At 47.3% G+C, this 22552-nt stretch overlaps 2 protein-coding genes across 2 annotated transcripts; one reads left to right on the top strand and one right to left on the bottom strand.

Moving 5' to 3' along the window:
• Window positions 1-261: 261 nt before the first annotated feature.
• LOC125553180 lies at window positions 262-3040 on the top strand. Its single transcript, XM_048716965.1, has 3 exons — window positions 262-1586; window positions 1686-1832; window positions 2361-3040. Exons 1-3 carry the CDS (start codon window positions 660-662, stop codon window positions 2706-2708), a joined length of 1422 nt encoding a protein of 473 aa, XP_048572922.1. The 5' UTR covers window positions 262-659; the 3' UTR covers window positions 2709-3040.
• A 4034-nt stretch (window positions 3041-7074) lies between these two features.
• LOC125554987 lies at window positions 7075-8761 on the bottom strand. Its single transcript, XM_048718321.1, has 3 exons — window positions 7799-8761; window positions 7536-7682; window positions 7075-7422 (listed from the first exon to the last, which is right to left on the bottom strand). Exons 1-3 carry the CDS (start codon window positions 8759-8761, stop codon window positions 7075-7077), a joined length of 1458 nt encoding a protein of 485 aa, XP_048574278.1.
• Window positions 8762-22552: the final 13791 nt, after the last annotated feature.

Raw genomic sequence — 22552 nt, forward strand, 5'->3', positions numbered from 1 at the left:
GGGGGGTGCCTCGACGTGTCTACATAACCTTGCTCACTGGATCCAGATCACTTCCTTTTCTTGTTCCGTTTTTCTCTCTTTCCTTTCTCTCTCTCTCTCTGCAATTTTATGGACAAGTGGGGCGGTCAAATGTAGGGGGAGTTTTAGTGTTAATTTGATCTAAGATGAACCTACAACTTCATATAGGAGTATTTGTGTGGGAGTGAAAATTCACCTACCGGGAAGTGACAGCACTAGCTCACGAACGTGAGTACTCCAAACTATATTTGGAAGATGACTGCCTTCTTTCTACAGCACAGCACAGCACAGCACATCACGAGGCTTCTTCTTCTCCTCCGTCTCTGTCGATCCCCACTCTCGACAGCTCCAATCCATTCTCAAATCCACTATCCAATCAGCCTCCAAATCGATGCTAACCATGCACCTCATCGGATAGCAGCAGCACGCCGGAGGCGGAGGGGATCGAGGAGGAGGCAGGAGCCGCCGGATCCATCGAGCTTCCGCGCGGCGGATCCAGATCCACCACCACCCGCGGGAGGGGGATGAGGAGCCGCGTCCTCGGAGCAGGGCGCCGCCGCCTGGGCCTGGCCCGCATCTCAGCGCTCGGTTCTACTTCTATCTAGGGTTTCAACCAACAAATCGGCCTCCTAATCCCGGCCATGGAGTCGCCGCCGCACAAGCTCAATGTCGGCCGGGACGAGGACCGAATCAGCGCGCTCACCGACGACCTCCTCGTCGGAATCCTCGAGCGCCTCGACTTGCGCCAGGCGGTCCGCGCCGGCGCACTCTCGACGCGGTGGCGTGACCTCCCGTATCGGCTATCGCGCCTGCACCTCGACGTCGGTCACTTCCAAGGCGCCACGCCGCTCGAGGTCATGGACGCTTTCACGGGCGCGGCACAGAGGTTGCTCTCTGTGGCGGTTCCTCTGGCCGAGGGCGAGGGCGCCAGTGCTGCCATCATTCCCATCAAATCCCTCGTCCTCAGCTTTTACATGTCATCCCCTCACCTGAGCGCCATAGGCCGCACCGTCGAGGACGTTGTGAGCTACGGCAAGACCGAATGCCTTGAGTTCTCCATATCCTCGCCGCCGCCAGCGAGCTACACCGCTCTGCTGCTCGCGGAGATTGGACAGCAGTTCATGTCCTTCTCCGGCGCCTACCCAGTCGCCTTCTCGTGGCTCACCAGCCTTACACTAAAGCGCCTTGCGTTTGGCCCTTCCGACGTCACCGAGCTCATTAGCGCTTGCGGTAGGCTTAGGCACCTCACCCTGAAACTCTGCAGACTGATTGATCCACACTCCACGCTCAAGATCGACGTGCCGTGCTCTAGGATCCAGGAGCTTGAGTTCTTTGGCTTTGGGTGTAGACAGATAGAGCTCATTTCTGCACCCAAGCTTAGGCAAGTGTGGTGCCAAAATTGGCTCTTCGACAACCCTCCAGTGTGCTTCGGCCATGTTCCTGAGCTTCGCGTTGTAAGACTCTTTTCTAAAACCATGGCATGGCAGGCGTCATTCACGCTGAGCGAGTGCCTGTCAAAGAGTGCAACGAACCTGTCGAAATTGCATCTTGATTTTCTCCACCAAATGGTAAAGCTAATTTCTATGCACCACTTAAATTCTTCTGCATCTACATACCATATGTTCTTCTCTACCAATTTCAGCTGTGTATTTGTGTTCTTGCTGCAGATTTGGATTCAGCCAGAACATCCGAAGCAGCTCACTGCTATATTCAGAAATCTCACCTCTGTGTTTCTTTTGGGTATCTTCACTGAGTGTGATCTGAGCTGGACACTATTTTTCCTTGAAGCTGCACCTGTGCTGCAGAATATTGCAGTAAGTATTAATTACCCGTCTTTTTTATTTAGCCCACATCTTAGCATATGTTTATATTTTTACAATGATATGTTTTGCTGATATTTAGCATTAAAATCATAACAAGTTAATCTAATTTCCAACCATTCACCAACTTATCACAAATACTAAAAGTAGTGCATAGAAGACGCAATGTAATTTTGCAGCGAGGCAATGTCTTCTCCAAAAATCCATCCTGTGTTTTTCTCGAGGAGGAAAACCATGGCCTCTGCATCGAGTGATGCACATAGCCCTCTTGATTAAAATTGTTTATTACAAAGTATTTTGGTCGAAAGAAATACAAGGAATATAGTTGTAATTTCATAAGAACCCCGGAAGCATATTCAACTATGTTACTTTACCTAGGATTTACTTCATGCAAATTCCTCCAAAACTTGATAAGGGCCTAAACTTACATTTTAATGGCAATTGTTGTAACGTTGTCCTTCATGGGTTGGTGGCAAGTTTTCATTAACATGTGTTATTTACTTTCTATGTCCTTGCTTGAAGTTATCTCGACATTCTTGTATCATGACGCTCGAGAACAGTGCCGAGAAGACCAATGTGGTGTGGAAGCCAACCAAGGATTTGAAGCACCTGAACTTGAAGGTGCTGCTGATCTTTGGGTGTGAGGATGAAGATAAGGTGACAAACTATGTAAGGCTTGTCATGGGACGAGCTGTGGGCTTGAACAGTATCGTGCTGCATGGTGAATACCCATGCGAGGACTGCAATGCCACTGACCTTGAAAGACCCAAGATGGGTAAAGCATCCAAGGTGGGTGAAGCTAGCAGACGTCGGATTAAGGAGCGACTCACACATGGATCATCCTCATCTGTGGAGATAGTTATCTGTTGACGGATATGGTCAAGGAATGCTAGTAGTCTCTTTAACTCTCCCAGGCTTGGAGCAGCTAGAGCAATGACTGTGTGAGGCACACCCAGTTGTGATTCCAATTTCTATTTATTGATAGCCTGAGGATACTTGATTGATGTGGACCTTGCACTGTAGCTAAATTATGTGTGTACTGTAATCTTGCTGCATGCTTTATCTTCCAGTTTACCGAGTAATTGCCAAATATTTGTGCATGTACTGACAAATTCTTGAGGCGTTCTCTTTTTGCCGAGAAAACTTTCCATGTACTGAGAAATCCCCTACTGTATTCTGTGTTATGCCTGGAGGGTATCATTCAAATTCCTGAGGCGTTCTCTGTTTGGAATGTGACTGACTGAAAAGGGTGCAAATTAATTAAGCTATGCTATTCTATATCTGACTGGAAGCCTATCACATTGATCTGGATAATGGCTGGCAGTAGAACAGGATAGCATGCCTTTGACAATAATCTACAGTTTGGTCTAACATATATTCCCATAAAAAGGATGTATCAAGAAACGAGACTGTCTTATAGAATCACATATATAAGAGTCTGTGCTATAGTATCTTTTTCTCTCGAAGGGACTACAAAAATTTCCCCAGTAGGAACATGATCTTTATTCCATCATTTTTGCTACATGGTCTACCAATGTCGGTGATAAAATTTTGAGGATAACCCTACCCAAAAAACAGTAGAGATGTTTTAGCCTTTTACATTAGCAGCCCTCAGAAAGTGTTCAAAGGTAGCATTCCCTGCATACTGCTGCATTTGTTGTTACCGATCGTCCTCCGTCACGCATAGTTGGATTAACCATCATTCTATTGTATCCCTACTGAAGAGTCACTTGCCGCAAGTATCCTGCGTCAACAATATGCATGATTCAATTGATTGTTGCCAGCAATAGTGGCTGCCAATGAAAGGTGCAGTTCAGAAGCAGTTGCTCTTGTAGGGGTTTTGGCAGTTTCAGCCGCGCCTTCAGGTTTTAGGTGCACCCACTCATATGAATGTGCGCAGTTTGCAAGAAACAAGGATAATCACATAGTGTTTTCAATATTTAATGAAGTTTTTCAGCTTTTCTTTGAAAATTCTCATGGTATTTGTTACCAACATCAATATCGATAGATTTCTGAAAAAACGGAAAATATTGGTCAGACTTTTCAAACAGTTCATATAAATATTGCTTTGAGACATTCTACTCAGATGATCTGTGACAACAGAATTATTTGTATTTGAGAAATCAATATTAACCTGCTTTGTGCAAATTGCGAATTGTAGTAAGTATGAAGTTGTCCACAAGAAGTTACCAGTTCTACATTCAATACGTTCTTCTTTCGAAGTGTTCTGCTAGGGCTAAGATTGCAGGACCTTGTGCTCAAATTTGCAAAGTAACACTTGATTGTGTGCGTGCAAGTCCCCGATTCAAAGACCAAACACTTCCCTCCAGCGACGGCCTTCTTCCCTTCCCAGAAGTAACAATTTTTCCAGACTAACTGAGCGTTGAATTGATCAGAATGAGACGTCCTCACCATGATAAAAAAGTGGATAGCCTGACAGATAATATTTTATCCACCTTTTGGATAACAAGTATGAGAAGCCATGTGGTATAGACAAAGGGTACCCTAGGTAAGTGCATGTAAAGTCTGCGACAGGGCATTCCAAAATGGCAGCAGGCTCAGCGATATCTTCTTGGTTCATATTTCTAGAATCAAAGATGCTTTTGCTGAAATTGATGTGTAAGGCGGTCAAGTACGAAAAAATGGCGAGGATGTGCTTGGTCATACTTGCTTGTTCAATTTCCATTTTGAGCAGCAGTAACGTGTCATCAGCATAATGCGCTATCCACAGCCGTTCGATCAGGTCTGCAACTAGGATCAAGTGGTAGGTTGAGAGAGGGCCACCTAGGCCTGGCCCTAACGGGGGAGGGGCGGCTGTCTCGGGCCCCCAAAATCCCCCAAACCAAGGGGCCCAACAAGGGGAACATGCTTGTACTGCCATACTGGGCCTAGGCCAACTACCAAAACCCTAACAACATCTACAACCAGGTGCTCCATATCCACCGCAAATGCCCGGGCAGCTTGCGTGGTCACTGCCCTGTCAAGATTTTCCCACCCAACCAGACCAGGCAAACCCGGCCCAAACGCCCGGGTTGAACGATACTCCTCATATTCAAGCCATATGTGGGGGCAGATATGGGGATGATTGGACGCGCCCGCCACGTCGAATTGGCCGTAGGGACCCACGCAAAAACCAATCAACTCGACAGGCGCCTCCTCTGATTTTCGGTGAGGGAGGTGAGGACGCATTCATGGCGCCGTGTGGCGCCTCTCCGACGTGCTGCCTAAGGGATCAAATCTGGCTAGCCAGACAGCGGCAACCCAACCCTAGCCCATTCCCATTTCTAACCCCCCCCCCCCCCCCCCCCCCCCCCCCCCACCTCTGCGCCATCACCTTCAAAATTCCTTCGCTGCTAGCCGTTAGCCATGGCCCAGAAAAGGATCACCACCTATGCCATGCTCACTTTGGAGTTGCGGTTGCAGCTGCTAGAGGAGATCTGAGCCAGGCGCGAAGCTCGGATCGCAACCTGCCTGCCTCCGGACTCGCCGGAGCTGAGGACGAGGAGCAAGAGTTGCATGAGCGGGAGGAGGAGGCGGAGCCGGAGGAGGAGGAAGAGGCCAAAGGATAGGATGATCTGGTGCCTCCGGCTATGGGCTTCGCCATGGCCGACGCGCTGGCAGAGTTCGAGCTCGCCCAAGTCGAGGAAGCGGTTGAGCAGCAAGCCATCCTCGACTCCATCCAATTGGAGACGGAGGTGGAGGCCAACCTCTGCTTCCTCTGGGAGGTGGACATGGCACTGGAGGTGCTCTTTGCCGACGAGGAAGACGATGAGGAGGAACCGCCTTTGCGCTCGGCTGCAGATGACCATGAGACCGGTGGCTTGGTCACAAACTTGATCAACATCTCAGACAAGGAGGACGAGTAGTATAATTGGTAGTAATACATACATAGATCGTTCCATTGCTTGCTATTGTATGAATATACGAATCATGAAATGGGTAGTATGGTTGTGGGAGGTGAAATATGAGGTACGACCGATCACCGTCCGGGGACGAATCCGGCCGCGTCCACGGTTGTTTGGCAACTCAAATTAGCCATGTGTAGTTGTAGATGCTGCATAGCACCGATGACGCATACGCCAATAATGTGAGATCGCTTGATTCTAGCGATTTTCAGTAAAGCGACCTCAGTTGATTCTTCCCCGTCTCACTTCAAGCACTCAGATCCTACATGACCATGCCCGAGCACGACAAGTTCGTCAGCTGTTCTGTTCAGCTCTTCTCGGCTGGCCCAACATTGTACGCCATGGCCGCATCCTTCCTTCCTAATTTCCCCCTTGTTCACCCAACCTGATTCCTCCTACCTACACGGCTACACCCCTCCATCTAATCCATTACTATCTGATGTCTATGTATCAAGACTCCTTATGTGATGAGGATGGAAAAGCTGAACAATCTCCTTTTCTGGATTTTATCAAGGAAGATCACAACTAGGCTTTGAGTAGGTGGACATTTGGCTGACTCATAGTTCTGAAGACAGTGTGCGGTATCGTTGATTTCTTTTCCTGGTACATACTCCCTCCGTCCCAAAATTCTTACATACGGCCAAGAATTTTGGGACGGAGGGAGTATTTGCAAATTACACTTACCGCACAGTCATGATTGATAAACCATCAAATCTTGGCCATTGTTTTATTTTTGAAAAAAATGATAGCCCCATTCTCCTTATGCTACTCCGACCGTGCGACTAGACCTATGCATGTTGTTTAATCTCTAGACTCCAAGATTTCCCATCGCCGATCCGCACACTACCACGTCGAGAGGTTTAGAGGCTGAGTCACCAAGAGGAGACTGCACATCGCCCGAAGTTATGTCCATATTTCATATGAACATTCTTTTTGATGCACTTCAAAGTGTTTACTATAGTAAAATTTCATGTATAAATATATACATTGGTTATTATTGATGTTTATGTCAAAGGGCCCTGGATTATAGGTTCACCCAGGACCGGCCCTGGGGTCACCCTGACGGACTCCACATCTTGACTGGAATTGCTCTCCCAACTCCACATTCATTAGGATGCGAGCATTTCATGTTTTGAAAGTAAAATTCTGAAAATAGGTGCGTAGATCCAATACAGTAGGCATTTTAAAGCAGTGTTTAAATATATTACCCATAAGTTTTCTCGCCACCAATATCCAAAACTAACCAAAAATAACAACTGACTAGGCACAATCATCGCTCTAGTAGCAGCCGTGAGCACTTATTTTAAGAGATTGTTACAATTCTTTGACAATCAACATATTGTTATCTTGACAGACAAGGAGGATTCATGTGTGAGTCGCTCCTTAATCCGATACCTGGTAGCTTTGTCAACAAGGGATCTTGTGGACTCAAGTTCAAGGTCCATGGCATTGCACTTATCACAGGGGTGTTTACCATGCAGCTCGATTCTCTTCAAGCCCACGGCTCGTTCCATGAAAAGCCTTAGATAGTTTGTCACCTTCTCTTCCTCCTCGAACCCTGACATCGCCAGTAACTTCAAGTTCAGGTGCTTCCAATCCTTGGATGGTTCCCACAACATGTTGGTCTTCTGGGCACTATGCTCAGACGTTTTGACACATGGATGCTGATTTCGGTCCAACTTCATGCATGCACACAGAAGATAAACACATATTGCAGTTACGTATCTCCTTTGCAGTTAATAAGAAAAATGAAACCAGCAATACCAGTATTTAAGTTCAAGGTGAAGCTTACTGTAAAATTCAGTAGGGCAGGTGCAGCTTCGACGATGAACATGGTCCAGTTCAGATCGCACTCAGGAAAGATACAGTAAAGATACACCTCGGTCAGGTTTCTGAATATTTTAGTGAGGTGCTTAGGATGTTCTAGTTGAATCCAAATCTGCAGCAAAAGCAAGAACACAACAGACAACAACAATTAGTAGGTACTAAGAAGAAATATGATATGTACTACTAGATGCAAGGAGAAATTCATGTGAAGTGTTGAAATAAACATACCATTTCGCAACCAAAATTGAGATACAATCTCGACAGATTCGTGGCACTCAAGCACTCGCTTAGCGCAAATGGCGCCTGCCACACCCCAGCACGTGAACCGAGGTTCACTTCAAGAAGTTGGGGAACGTGGCCGAAGTGCACCGGAGGGCTCTCGCAGGGCCAAGACCAGCACCATATTTCTCTTAGCTTGGGGACGGAGATGAGCTCGATACATGTGCAAGCAAAGTCAATGAACTGAAGCTCCTGGAGCCCGGAGCACGGTGTGTCGATCTTGAGTGCGGAGTGATGGTCAACCAGTCGGCAAGATATCAGGATGAGGTGCTTGAGCTTATCACAAGCTTTAATAAGACCCGCGACGTCATCGTCTCCAAACGCTAGGTTCTCGAGGGTTAGCCTGGTGAGCCACCGGAAGGCGACGGGGCAGGCACGGGAGAAGGACATGAACCGCTCCGCCTGCCCCATCTCGGCGAGCAGCTGAGTTATCTCGTCGGTGCTCGAGGCCGGCGGTAATATATAAAACTCGAGCCATTCGGTCTCGCCGCGGCTGACGATGTCCTCAACGCCGCCGCCGATGGAGCTCAGTTGCAGAGGGTCCGACATGTAGAAGCGTAGGACGAGGGTCTTGATAGCACGACTGCACGCGGGGCACGGAGGAGGACACACGGAGAGCAACCTCCGCACCGCGCCCGTGAACGCGTCCATGATCTCGACCGGCGTGGCGCCATGGAACTGGTCGACCCGGAGCTCTAGGTGCGAGAGCTGGTGTGGGAGGTGGCGCCAGCGCGTGGAGGCGGCGCCGACACGGAGCGCCTCACGCAGGTGGAGGCGTTCGAGGATTCCGAGGAGGAGGTGGTCGGGAAGCGTGCTGATCACGTCCTCATCCTGGCCGATATCGATGTTGGACGGCGATGACTTGTTGCGCGGCGGCAGAGAGGTGAGGCGGCGGCCCGATCGCAACTCCATGGATACAAAACCCTCCTCGATCATCTCTCCCTCTGGTAATATGTACGGCGGCGGAGATGGATTTTGGTGGACTCCTAATAACAGATTAAGTCCTGCTCGACCTGTCAATTAATAATTCAACCAACTTCCCTAAAAAAATTTAGTTCAACCAACCGGCGTGTTGGATTGCTGTTTTTTTTCTCATGGGAAAAATCGTATACGACCAGGGTCGTACATACACAATCTGATGACCCGGATCTACCATGTGGCGCACCCGGATCTCAAAGCCGCAGCCGTTATTCCAGTCGCTCGCGTCGTTCTTCGACGGCCCAGCTCGCACTAGTACAGAACCGGGCAATAGCACCAGTTCGTAAGGCCCTTTAGTACCGGTTTGGTAATCGGTGTTAAAGTGTAGGTACTAAAGGCCCCCCCCCCCCTAGTACCGGTTCAGCATGAACCGGTGCTAAAGGGCACACGTGGCACGGGCCAGCTTCGGGGGCAGGGAGTCCTTTAGTACCGGTTGGTGTCACCAACCGGTATTAAAAGGTTTGGAGGGAGGGGGGGGGGTGGGGTTTGAGTTTATGATTTCTTTTTCATTTAATTTTGTGTTTTTCATTTAATTATTTTTTGTTTGCTGGTATTTTACGTTACACATATTGTACACGTTATGCATATATATAAATAGAATTTCTAGTAGAACCGATCATAATATATATATATATATATATATATATATATTGTGTTACTATTCATCACCTAGGTGCAGAATAAGTTGTTCTTCACCCGAGGTAATCTTACGATCATTTCATAATTAAATTACGTTTTGAATTCAAATAGTTCTCCTAATTGGTGCCTTCGGAGCCAGTGGCATTAGCCTAGCTAATTGGTGGCTTCGGAGCACGATAACAATTGGAAGTGGTTCATGGGGGCGGTAGCGGGTAATAGTATTCTCCTTTGGGATCTATGACCTGGTCGAGCAAAAATCCCGCTATTTCCTCTTGAATTGCTTCTATGCGGTCCTGTGCTAGGAGCTTGTCCCGCACCTCTTTGAACTGTTAAGAAGGAGATCAATATGCATGTGTATTAGTTGTGTGACTAGATATTGATAATGGTGTAAAAATTGTGAATAGTATTCTGACAATCGATATCATACCCACTCCCGTCTTTGAGATTTGCTCCTTTCGGACGCCATCATGTGAATGTTCTCGCAAACGTAGTATGCACATAGATCATTCCCCGGCGCCTGCTTCAGGGCCTTTACAAGAATGAAATTTGATCAGATAATAATTAATCAAGCATGATAATTAAAGAGATGGCAGCTAGCTAGTACTACTACTTAATTACTTACCTTGGGTCGATACCATTTCAGATTTTGTTTCCATGGGCCTGGAGTGGCCCTGATGAACTTTGCCCAAGCCCTGCCCGCCGACAAAGAAAATGAATAAATGTGTTATTAAATAGTTGTTATCAGGAAATGACGAACTAATTAAATAGGCCAAGATATAGTTAATAATGATTGAAATTACCTGTTGACTATCCCCTTCACGATGGTGTAGTCACTTGCTTTCTTAAGTAGTGAGTCTAGTACTTCAACTGTTCCTTCATCAACTTTAATGATTAACAAGATCCAGTGAAATCTGCATGCACACACGTTTGCATGTCTTAATTAAGCGGGCATATGTAAGCAAAAACATGTAGCTAGCTAGTAGGGAAAAACAGAATTTGTAGTACAAGACAGTGTGATTCACTGGAAGTTGTAAGGAAGTAGTATATCTTCATTGTATTTGAGTTCCTGGAAGAACTGTAGCATGCTTTCCTCTACACTTTTTTCGTGATATGGATCTATTTTCCATGTGTATTCATTAATGGTATTTGGGTCAACGAACCCAATGCCATAGCGTCCACCTTTTTTCATTTCATAAATCTTCATCCTGCATAATACCACAGAAAAGAATATAGTGAGGATAATTACAGGTAATGATTGATTAAAATGATCACTACAGCTAGCTTGATACTTAAATTACAGAAAGAAATCACTTACACACAATAGCAACTGACGATAGATTTGTCGAGTGCGTCTTGATTCTATAGCTGAAATAGTTCTGAATACTCAACGGTCACAGCTTTCTCATGGTAGTAATGATCCTTGTTGACATTCACCATGAGGGACTCTCGATTGGAAATCTTGGTAATGTCCATGTACCATTGATGCAATTCATACATTCTCGTTGGGAGCTTATGGACCTCCTCTGGCTCGACCAAAGGTTGGCCCCGGGCATATTTTCGTTTTATTTCCTCCTCTCTAGTCGGAGACATGGGCTCAATATCGAGGAGTTGTCCAACAGTGATCCCGATCGATCCAGCCTGCGCAATATGCTCCTCGGTTATTACCACATCGCCCACCCCGGGAACATTAACGGTTTGCCCACAATAATATTGGGCGCGTCTACTCTCATGTGTTGTTGGCACAACAAGTAGGGGGGTTGATTGCGCCGCCTGTTCTCCTAGCTGGGGAACGGTTTTACCGCTTCTTTTGCCAGCTGATTTGCTCGAGCTCGAGCTCGCCTCTTTCTGTAGACGTGCTCGATTTAACTTCTTGATGTGGCGCTCATAGTCTGTGTCAACAGGCTTGGGAGCTGGTGCTCTAGCCATACGAATGAAGTGGTCAATCTTTTCCACATGCACTTTCTCCCTTGGCGGCGGTGGCGGCTTCGGTGCAAAATGGGCTTCCACCTCGGCCTTCGATATGGCTACGTTTTCCTCCTCGGACTTGTCGTAAGGCCTCTACGAAAGAGGCGCGAGGCTTGGACCATATTGAAATCGCTTGCCTCCACCTGTACCTCCAGTACTACCTTGACTTGTACTGCTACGCACCATAGCTGAGGCGGCTCTCTTCCGTGATTGCTGAGGCGGCGAAGATGACTGACGTGGCTGAGTTGGAGGAGGAGGAGTGGCCTGAAATTGTGCCGGACTTGGAGGAGGAGTGGCCTGATGCTTTGCCGGACTTGGAGAAGGAGGAGTGGCCTGAAGCTGTGCCGGACTTGGAGGAGGAGTGGCCTGACGCGTTGGTGGACTTGGAGGAGCGGGAGTCTGCTGACTCGGTGGCGGACTGCGACGAGGAGTCGGATGACGCGGTGTCGGTGGCCTTCGAAAGATGATGCAATCCTTTCTCCATAGGATGATACGATGGTTGGCCTCTCCTAGTGTGTGCTCATCGTCACCTCCAGGAATGTCAAGCTCTAGCCCCGAATATTGGTCCACCACCTCATCAACCAAGACACGAGCATAGCCCGCTGGAATCGGGTTGCAATGGAAGGTTGCCTCGGGGGGATTTGTAAAAGCAAGGGCGTCCGCCACCTTCATGGATATGTTCTTCATTTTGAAGTGTAGCTCGCAGTTAGTGTTCTCCATGATGTCATCCACTGGGTAGCTATCCAGCAATGCGTCGCCCAGGGCGGAACCCACGCTGATTCTCGGCATGGATGGGACGGTGCTATCCAATGGTGGATCATCCGCTAGCTGCTGAGACCCCCTTTGCTGGCTAAGTGAGTCGATCTGCTCCTGCTGCCGCTGGAATTTGACTGCCAAGTCCGTGTGCGCTGATTCTAGGCCTTGAAGGCGTTCATAGTCTAGCTTCCTCTGCTCCTCCTCCATCTTCCTCTTCTTCTCCTCTGCAATCTTCTTTCTCGCACGGGTTCTGTAGTCGGCGTTCCAGTCCGAAAACCCCTCATACCACGGAATAACGCCCATGCCTCGTGTTCTTCCCGGGTGTTCAGGATTTCCCAGGGCACGCGTAAGCTCGTCGTTCTCTCTGTTGGGCTCGAACAACCCCGATTGAGCCTCTTCTATTGTAACAAGTAGCTTATTTTCGGCTCCATCCAGACATGCCTTCTTTGAAACTTTGCCTGTCTTCGGGTCCAACTCCCCCCATGCGCATAGAACCAAGTCCTGCACCTGGGGGCCCAGCTCAATGTTTCTAGAGTGACACCTGCATCCAGCATCTCTTTCTCAGACTTATCCCACTTAGGCATTCCCACCGCATAGCCACCTGGCCCCAGCTTATGGAACTTATCCTTTTTTGCGGCATTGGCCTTGTTTATTCTCGACCGTTCCTTAGATAATTCCGAATCCTTGAATTTCATGAAATCGTCCCAATGAGCACTTTGCTTCTCTAGTGTTCCCTCGAATACAGGAGTCTTCCTTCCTCCGTTGATGTACTTGGCCCATTCACGAATCTTGTGGTTCTTGAATGCAACCGCCATCTTCCTAAGAGCAGCGTCCTTGTCTTTCTCCACATCTGCATCTGTGAAATGATCTGGTAGGGTGAAATGTTCCATGAGCGTTTCCCAAAGCAGAAGTTTTTGTCTGTCATCGACAAAAGTAACTCCTGGACGTGGCTTTGCTGGCTCTCTCCATTCTTGAAGGGAGATCGGGAGTTGGTCCTTCACAAGAACTACGCACTGACGAACGAACTTGTCTGCAATCTTCTTAGGCGCTAATGGTTCGCCATTAGGTCTGATTGCCTCGATATTGTACTTCACGCCCTCCTTCAACTTTTTGTTCGGGCCTCGTTTCGTCCTGTTGCCTGAAGATTTGCTCGATCCAGATGGCTGAAAGAAGAAAGATTGATTCGTTAATATATCTTCAAGTCATTTAAAACATGTGATGATCACCAGATGCCTGCTTATATAAATATATATACCTCGCCGGTCTTTGTTGTTTCAAGATCAATATTTTCTTCGTCATGTTCATAGTTCATGACTTCATCAATTCGGTCGTCGCGATCGAATATCATATCACCCTCCCCGGTGTTGTTTAGATATTCGGAGCCGTCATAATCTTCTTCATTCTGATGATCATCTGGCCCGCGAGGATTGCGTATGATATTGAACATGGCCTCTTCTCCCTCTCTGCCGGTATTGTCCGCCATAGGTTTTGTTTAACTAATCCAAAAGAAATATAAAATAATTTAGTATTCAAATTACATCGTCTCGAATAATAGATATAATCTCAAATACATCGTCTCGAATAATAGATATAATCTCGAATACATCGTCTCGAATAATAGATATAATCTCGAATACATCGTCTCGAATAATATATAATCTCGAATACATTGTCTCGAATATTATATATCGAATACATCACTGGCTAGGTAGCTAATAAAGATCGAATACTACAGAAGAATCTAGGACACTCGCGGTTCCTGCGGCGCGGGCGGTGGACACCCAAAGAGAAGGAACCCTCATAGGATCATAGCTGAAGTGAGATCCCTGAAGAAACTGCCAGGTATTGGAGAACCTGCTGCCCTCTAACGCAACCATGTAGCGATGGACGTGCTCGTCCTCCTCCCTGACACGGCGACGTACCACCTCCGGCGGGGCCGGCTCCCTCCGCACCAAAACTGGCCCACGCGAACGCCACCAAACGAGATCAGGGTCGACGACGGGACCCGGGGCCGGGTTCCTCATCAAGCGGCGCGCCCCTCCAGGCAGCACCTCCCAGTGCCAGCCCGGCGGAGCCCAGTCCCGGACATAGGTCGGCCGGACGTCGTCGCGGACGGGTCGACGGCGAGGATGCGGGCCGGGCATCGTCGAGAACAAATACTAGTTATATGCCCGCAAAACGTAACATTTTTTTAATGATTGGATTTTGATAACTAAAATTTCTAACATTTCTATATAATTAACATTCCTATAACATTTCTAACAATGCTATATAACTAACATTTCTATAACATTTCTAATATTTCTATAACTAAAAAACAGGAAATTTTTTTATAACATTTCTATATATATAACTAACATTTGTATAACATTTCTAATATTTCTATAACTAAAAAAAGAAAAATTTCTAACTTTTTTATAACTATTTCTATAACTAAAAAACAGAAAATTTTCTAACAATTCTAACTTTTTTATAACTATTTCTATAACTAAAAAACAGAAAAATTTCTAACAATTCTAACATTTCTATAACATTTCTAACAATGCTATATAACTAACTATTTCTATAGCTAAAAAAATAAAAATTTCTAACATTTTTATAACTATTTCTATAACTAAAAAACTAAAAAAATGTATGTATGTGTGTGTGCTCACCGGCGAGGCGAGAGGCGACGGGGGGCGGCGACGGGGACGGCGACGGGCGCGGCGACGACGGGGATGGCGACGACGGGGACATGGACGGGGCGGCGATGACGGGGACGGGGCGGCGATGACGGGGACGGGGACGACGCGGGACGGGCCGGGACGGGGCGGCGGTGACGACGGGGACGACGGCGGCGACGACGGGGACGGGGCGGCGACGGGGGCGGCGACGAGGGATATGGAGACGGGGGCGGCGGGCGACGGGGCAGAGGAGAAGAAGCAGATGAGAAACTGAAATTTTTGAAGTGTTTAGTTATATATGATGGACCTTTAGTACCGGTTGGAGCCACCAACCGGTACTAAAGGCCTGTTTTGGCCAGGCCAAGCGGCGGGAAGCGCACCCCCTTTAGTACCGGGTGGTGGCTCGAACCGGTACTAAAGGCCCTCCCTTTAGTACCGATTGGTGCCACCACCCGGTACTAAAGGGGGTGCGCTGGCGCAGGTGCGGTGCGACAAGTTTAGTCCCACCTCGCTAGCCGAGGGGCGTCCGCACTGGTTTATAACCCCCCGTGCGGTAGCTCTTTCGAGCTCCTCTCCAAAGCAGGCCTACTGGGCCTACATGTTCTGTGCTGCCCTGTGGGCCTACTAGGCCTTTGCGGGCCTGCATCCTGGCCCACCAACAGGTTGGGTTTCTAGTCGTACGCAGGCCGCTCTGGCCCAGTAGGCGGGCTTTTTTTTTTATTTTTTTTGCTTTATTTATTTTTGAGTTGTTTTTTGTGTATTTAGAGTTTCTTTGTGAATATTTTTGCTTTAGGTACAAAAAATTACAAACTTTCTGTTAGTCCCGTAGTTTTCAAATTTGAGTAGTTTAAATTTTGAATTATTTGAAATTAGTGTGAATCACTAGTTTGTGAATAACTTAACTTTAAAAATCAGTAAAGGCATGAAAGAATTTGTTTGCACATAAAATTTCTTCGCGTTTCAAATGCCAAAACACATAACTACCCTAACTATTATAGAGATTCCCTCTTGGGTGTGAAACACAGAAGAAAGTGATGATAGTGAAGCCGATCACATTCCAGATCTTTGGGTGTGAAACTTTTTCTTCGCGTGTGTCCCTTTGCGCCGTAACCATGGAAAATCTTTATCATTTAACGGGATGCTCGGGTCAATATTCACTGTGAATGGCGCAATTTCATCAAACTTTTCATAAACTTCTGACATGTCTGTCTTGTAATCCACTCCCACGATGTTTCTCTTCCCAGAAAGAACTATGTGCCGATTTGGCTCATCGTACGATGCACTCGCTTCCTTATCTTTTCTTTTTCTTGACTTGATAGACATGTCCTTCACATAGAAAACCCGTGCCACATCATTGGCTAGGACGAATCGTTCGTCTGCATACGCAAGATTGTTGAGATCCACTGTTGTCATTCCGTACTGCGGGTCTTCTGTTACCCCGCCTCGTGTCATATTGACCCATTTGCACCGAAACAAAGGGACCTTCAAACCATGTTGATAGTCAAGTTCCCATATGTCCTCTATATAACCATAATATGTTTCCTTTCCCGTCTTGGTTTCTGCATCAAAGCGGACACCACTGTTTTGGTTGGTGCTCTTCTTATCTTGGGCGATCGTGTAAAATGCATTACCATTTATCTCGTACCCTTTGAAAGTCATTATATTCGAAGATGGTAACTGGGACAGCAAGTACATGTCATCTTCAATAGAGGTGTCATGCATGGTACGTGTCTGCAACCAGCTGGTGAAACTCCTGGTTTGTTCACGTATAATCCAGTCATCAGACCGCTCCGGGTGTTTGGAGCGTAGCAAATTCTTGTGTTCATCCATATACAGAGCCACCAAGGCGGAATTCTGTAGAACTGTGTAGTGTGCTTCAGTGAGAGAATGTTCGTCCATACATGTTATTTGTTCCCCTCCTAGCGTGCCTTTTCCATCCAGTCTGCCCTTATGCCGCGATTCAGGAACACCAATCGGCTTAAGGTCAGGAATAAAGTCAATACAAAACTCAATGACCTCCTCATTTTCATGGCCCTTGGAGATGCTTCCTTCTGGCCTAGCACGGTTATGAACATATTTCTTTAAGACTCCCATGAACCTCTCAAAGGGGAACATATTGTGTAGAAATACAGGACCCAAAACGTTAATCTCTTCGCATAGGTGAACTAGGACGTGCGTCATGATGTTGAAGAAGGATGGTGGGAACACCAACTCGAAACTGACAAGACATTGCACCAAATCATTCTCTAACCTTGGTATGATTTCTGGATCGATTACCTTCTGAGAGATTGCATTGAGAAATGCACATAGCTTCACAATGGCTAATCGAACGTTTTCCAGTAGAAGCCCCCTCAATGCAACCGGAAGCAGTTGCGTCATAATCACGTGGCAGTCATGAGACTTTAGGTTCTGAAACTTTTTCTCTGCCATGTTTATTATTCCCTTTATATTCGACGAGAAGCCAGACGGTACCTTAATACTGAGCAGGCATTCAAAGAAGATTTCCTTCTCTTCTTTGGTAAGAGCATAGCTTGCATGACCCTGGTGTATGCCGTCTTTTCCGTGCATACGTTGCTGGTCCTCCCGTGTCTCAGGTGTATCTTTTGTCTTCCCATACACGCCCAAGAAGCCAAGCAGGGTCACACAAAGATTCTTCGTCACGTGCATCACGTCGATTGCGGAGCGGACCTCTAGGTCTTTCCAATAGGGCAGGTCCCAAAGTATAGATTTCTTCTTCCACATGGGTGCGCGTCCGTCAGCGTCATTCGGAACAGGTTGTCCACCAGGACCCTTTCCAAAGACCACCTTCAAATCCTTGACCATATCATGTACATCAGCACCAGTATGGTGGCGAGGCTTCGTCCGGTGATCCGCCTCACCTTTGAAATGCTTGCCTTTCTTTCTTACGGGATGCCTGCTCGGAAGAAATCGACGATGTCCTAGGTACACATTCTTCTTACAATTAGCCAAATATATACTGTCGATATCGTCCAAACAGTGCGTGCATGCGCGGTATTCCTTGTTTGTCTGTCCTGAAAGGTTACTGAGAGCAGGCCAATCATTGATGGTCATGAACAGCAACATCTTTAGGTCAAATTCTTCCCCCATGTGCTCATCCCACGCACGTACACCTGTTCCATTCCACAGTTGTAAGAGTTCTTCAACTAATGGCCTTAGGTACACATCAATGTCGTTGCCGGGTTGCTTAGGGCCTTGGATGAGCACTGGCATCATAATGAACTTCCGCTTCATGCACAACCAAGGAGGAAGGTTATACAAACATAGAGTCACAGGCCAGGTGATATGGTTGCTGCTCTGCTCCCCAAAAGGATTAATGCCATCTGCGCTTAGACCAAACCATACGTTCCTTGCGTCATCTGCAAACTCCTTCCCATACTTTCTTTTGATTTTTCTGCACTGCGACCCGTCAGCGGGTACTCTCAACTTTCCGTCTTTCATACGGTCTTCTCTGTGCCATCGCATCGCCTTGGCATGCTCTTTGTTTTGGAACAAACGTTTCAACCGTGGTATTATAGGAGCATACCACATCACCTTGACAGGAATCTTCTTCCTGGGGCGCTCGCCCTCGACATCACCAGGGTCATCGCGGCTGATCATATAGCGCAATGCACCACATACCGGGCAAGCGTTCAAATCCTCGTACTCACCACGGTAGAGGATGTAATCATTAGGGCATGCATGTATCTTCTGCACCTCTAACCCTAGAGGGCAGACAACCTTCTTTGCTTCGTACGTACTCTCGGGCAATTCGTTGTCCTTTGGAAGCATATCCTTTATCATTACCAGCAACTTTCCAAATCCCTTGTTAGATACACCATTCTCTGCCTTCCATTGCAGCAATTCCAGTGTGGTGCCCAGCTTTTTCTTGTCACCTATGCAATTCGGGTACAACAATTTTTTGTGATCCTCTAACATGCGCTGCAACTTCTTCTTCTCCAAATCACTTGCGCAGTTTCTCTTTGCATCGGCAATGGCCCGACCTAGATCATCAACGGGCTCATCCGATGCCTCTTCTTCAGCTTCTTCCCGCATTGCCGGCTCAGCTTCTTCCCGCATTACCGGCTCAGCTTCTTCCCTCATTGTTGTATCATCGTATTCAGGGAATCCATGGCCAGGATAGCTGTCGTCGTCCTCTTCTTCTTCATTGTCTTCCATCATAACCCCTATTTCTCCATGCTTGGTCCAAACATTATAGTGGGGCATGAAACCGGACTCAAACAGGTGGACGTGAATGGTTCTTGACATAGAGTAATTGTGACCATTCTTACAGCGAGCACATGGACAAGGCATAAAACCATCCGCTCGCTTGTTTGCCTCAGCCGCAAGCAGAAAAGTACGCACGCCATTAATGAACTCGGGAGAGCATCGGTCGTCGTACATCCATTGCCGGCTCATCTTCAATACACAGCACCGAAAACATCAAATTAATACAATACATAAAGTTCATACATAAAGATCATACAACACTTAAATGCAACAAACAAATAACTCTCTAGCTAAAGAATTTAAATGCAACAACAAATGCGATCAATATCGCAACTAAGGTAACAATTGATCCAACAACATAATGATACCAAGCCTCACTATGAATGGCATATTTTCTAATCTTTCTAATCTTCAAGCGCATTTTCTCCATCTTAATCTTGTGATCATCGACGACATCGGCAACATGCAACTCCAATTCCATCTTCTCCCCCTCAATTCTTTTCAATTTTTTCTTCAAATCCTCGTTTTCTCTTTCAACTAAATTTAACCTCTCGACAATAGGGTCGGTTGGAATTTCCGGTTCAACTACCTCCTACATACAAATATCTATGTCAACTTGATGGGCATAATTTGTCATAAACACGAAATGCAATGAATAGTTTTAAAAGAGAATATACCACATCTGAATCATAACCCGGACGAGGGCCGACGGGGACAGATATCAAAACCATGGCACTATGTATAACAAACAACATATGGGTAAGATAATTATACGAGTAACTATATATCCAAATCACACAAACATCAATTTTTTTTATATAAAACTTCATGAACAAGGCTCACCACAAAGTGGTGCCGGCGACGGGACGTTGCGAGCGATCGACGGTGGTTACGACGGAGATTTAGAAGGTACTAAGTAAACCACACCTACATATGCAAACTAAGTGTTATTTTTGACCTCAAATTGCATATAAATCAAATACTAGCACATATATATAATTCCTGCCAAATTACTAAACTCAAAAATCAATCACTATATAAAGCATTGCACGAGCTAATCTAGCAATGAGAGATGAAAGGAAAAAGTTGATAACCTTTGTGATCATTTGAATGGATGGGGGCCTTCAAATCTTGACAAATTTTGAGCAAAATGTGTGATGAGCTTGAGAGGAAGAGGGAAAAGAACAGAGAGGAGAGGGGAAAGGGGAAGAACAGAGCGAGCTCGGGTGGATGAAGGGTCTATGTAGGACGACCTTTAGTACCGGTTCGTGATACGACCCGGTACTAAAGGTGCTGGAGGGGCCCCGGACTGACAACATCCTGCCACCACTCACTTTAGTACCGGTTCGTGGCACGAACCGGTGCTAAAGGTTTGCCACGAACCGGTACTAATGAGAGCGGCCGGCTAGCCGTTGGAACCGGCACTAATGCACACATTAGTGCCGGCTCAAATTCAAACTGGCACTAATGTGCTTCACGTTTGACCCTTTTTCTACTAGTGTCGTGTCCCCGCTCTTTGACACCGGTGGCAACTCCCTTCCTCGTGGTGCTCCATCCATCCTCGTAGCTACTATCTCCGTCCTTGTTATTGAACCCTCCTTTGTATTTTGTGCCTAGATTCAACTACTCCCTCTGTCCGGGTTTATTAGGCCTCTCAGCATAACAAGCATGTCCCCTTTTATAATGCCCCGCTTTGGAAAGGTGCATGCATGCAACCATTTCATTGGTTGGATTGAAAGCCATTGTTGTTGGTGCCATGGCTGAAATATTAATACACTTCATGTGTGCTTTTTTATTGGCTGCATGCATGTGAGAAAGTGCATTAGGAGTGGAATAGAAGAATTAATGTGAGCAAATTACTATGTGTCTTGGTCTAAAAGAAGTTGTCTTTTGGCCTAATAAACCCGAACGGAGGGAGTAACACAACTCCAATTCTGAACTAGAACCAGGCAGGCGACCAAGTGACCTCACCTAGCGCCCCCGTCGCCACACAACGCCGCCGCCGCCCGCTGCTTCCTCCCTTCCTCTCCCCTCCCCCACCCCCTACGCAGGCGGTCGAGGGGCCCAAATCTTAGCCGCTGGTCACTCCCCTTCACATCCCTCCCCTCCGCCGCCGCTGGACGAAGCCGTCGGGCTAAGCCTGGGCGGCTGACGAGGGTGGCGGAGGAGCCTCTCCTTCTCGCGCGTAAGGGTGGCGCAGGGCACCCGGGCGAGCGGAAGTGTGCCCCCGGATCCGAGCCTCCGCGGTGGTGGCTCGCTCTCGACGGCGAGCAGCAGCGGATGATGCTGCTGCACCTGGCCGCGGCGCTGCGGCACCTTGGATTGGTGGCGGCGTCGAGGGCTTTGGTGGTCTGGTCGGCTGCGGGCGTGATTGGCCCTCTGGTCAGATTTGATCTGGCTAGAGTGGATTGCTCGCTCCGCGCCGGCAGAGATCGGTGGTGGTCCGTACGCATGATGCAATATGGAGGTTCGTCGAGTGGATCCGGGTGAAAACCTCATTCTCGACTTGTTGCCAAGACCGGCGATGGCGGCGCTCTTTTGTGTCGTTACCTTCTTGAAGGCATCACCGTGGAAACGCTCCAGACCTCTATCCTTTACCTCCCGGGGGGGGGGGAGGCTAGATCTGTAGATCGGATGACGACGACGCTTTGGTGTCATTTCCCCCTTGACGGCGTCATTCTTGGAGGTGTACACGGGCTCGATGGACAAGTGGACGGTTTCTTTGGTGGAGCGGTGCTTCATCTTACTCATTGATGGCGGCGGATCTCGACAGCGTGGAACAGTGGAGACTCGGCGTCCGATGCGCGGAGATGGGCTCGCGCAGGAGGAGAACGCTGTCTGGCGTCATGGTGCTGTCGATGGCAGAGAGGCCTGGCAAGGTCGGTGCATTAGTTTATGCTCTGAAGATGGATTGGTGGAAGACGACCGCGACGACAGATGAGAGTGCGTTGGATCGGTTTGTACCCCAAACTCAGTATGTGGCTTGGTTGGGGCCTCCGGCTTTAGATGTTAGGCTTTGGTGCGATGTCTGTTTGGTATTAGGCTCGGACTATCAGCACCTCTTTATCAAGTGGATAGAAGTAGGGACAGTTGTTATTAAGATGGTAGCTTTAGACTACCTTATGTACTACTTTGTAAGGTCTTTGTGAATAACTAATAAAATGGCTGCATGCAACGTTCAGATGCAGAGGCGGGGTAATCCTCCTTTAAAAAAAATTCAATGCAAAAAAAATCAACTAACAAAATATTAATGCATGTCAGGAAAAAATATACCATTGTGGTGCATGGAAATGGGCAATGAAGCAAAATGACGCCTCATGGTGGTGGTGCCATTCCAACCTTAAGAAATATGTACTCCCTCTGGTCCTTTTTAGTTCGCATATAAGATTTGACTGAAGTCAAGCCTCGTAAAATTTGACCAACTTTATAGAAAAAAGTATCAACATTCACAATCTGAAATCAATATCAATAGATG

Source organism: Triticum urartu, chromosome 4, assembly GCF_003073215.2.
Source record: "Triticum urartu cultivar G1812 chromosome 4, Tu2.1, whole genome shotgun sequence".
NCBI classification, from domain to species: Eukaryota; Viridiplantae; Streptophyta; class Magnoliopsida; order Poales; family Poaceae; genus Triticum; species Triticum urartu.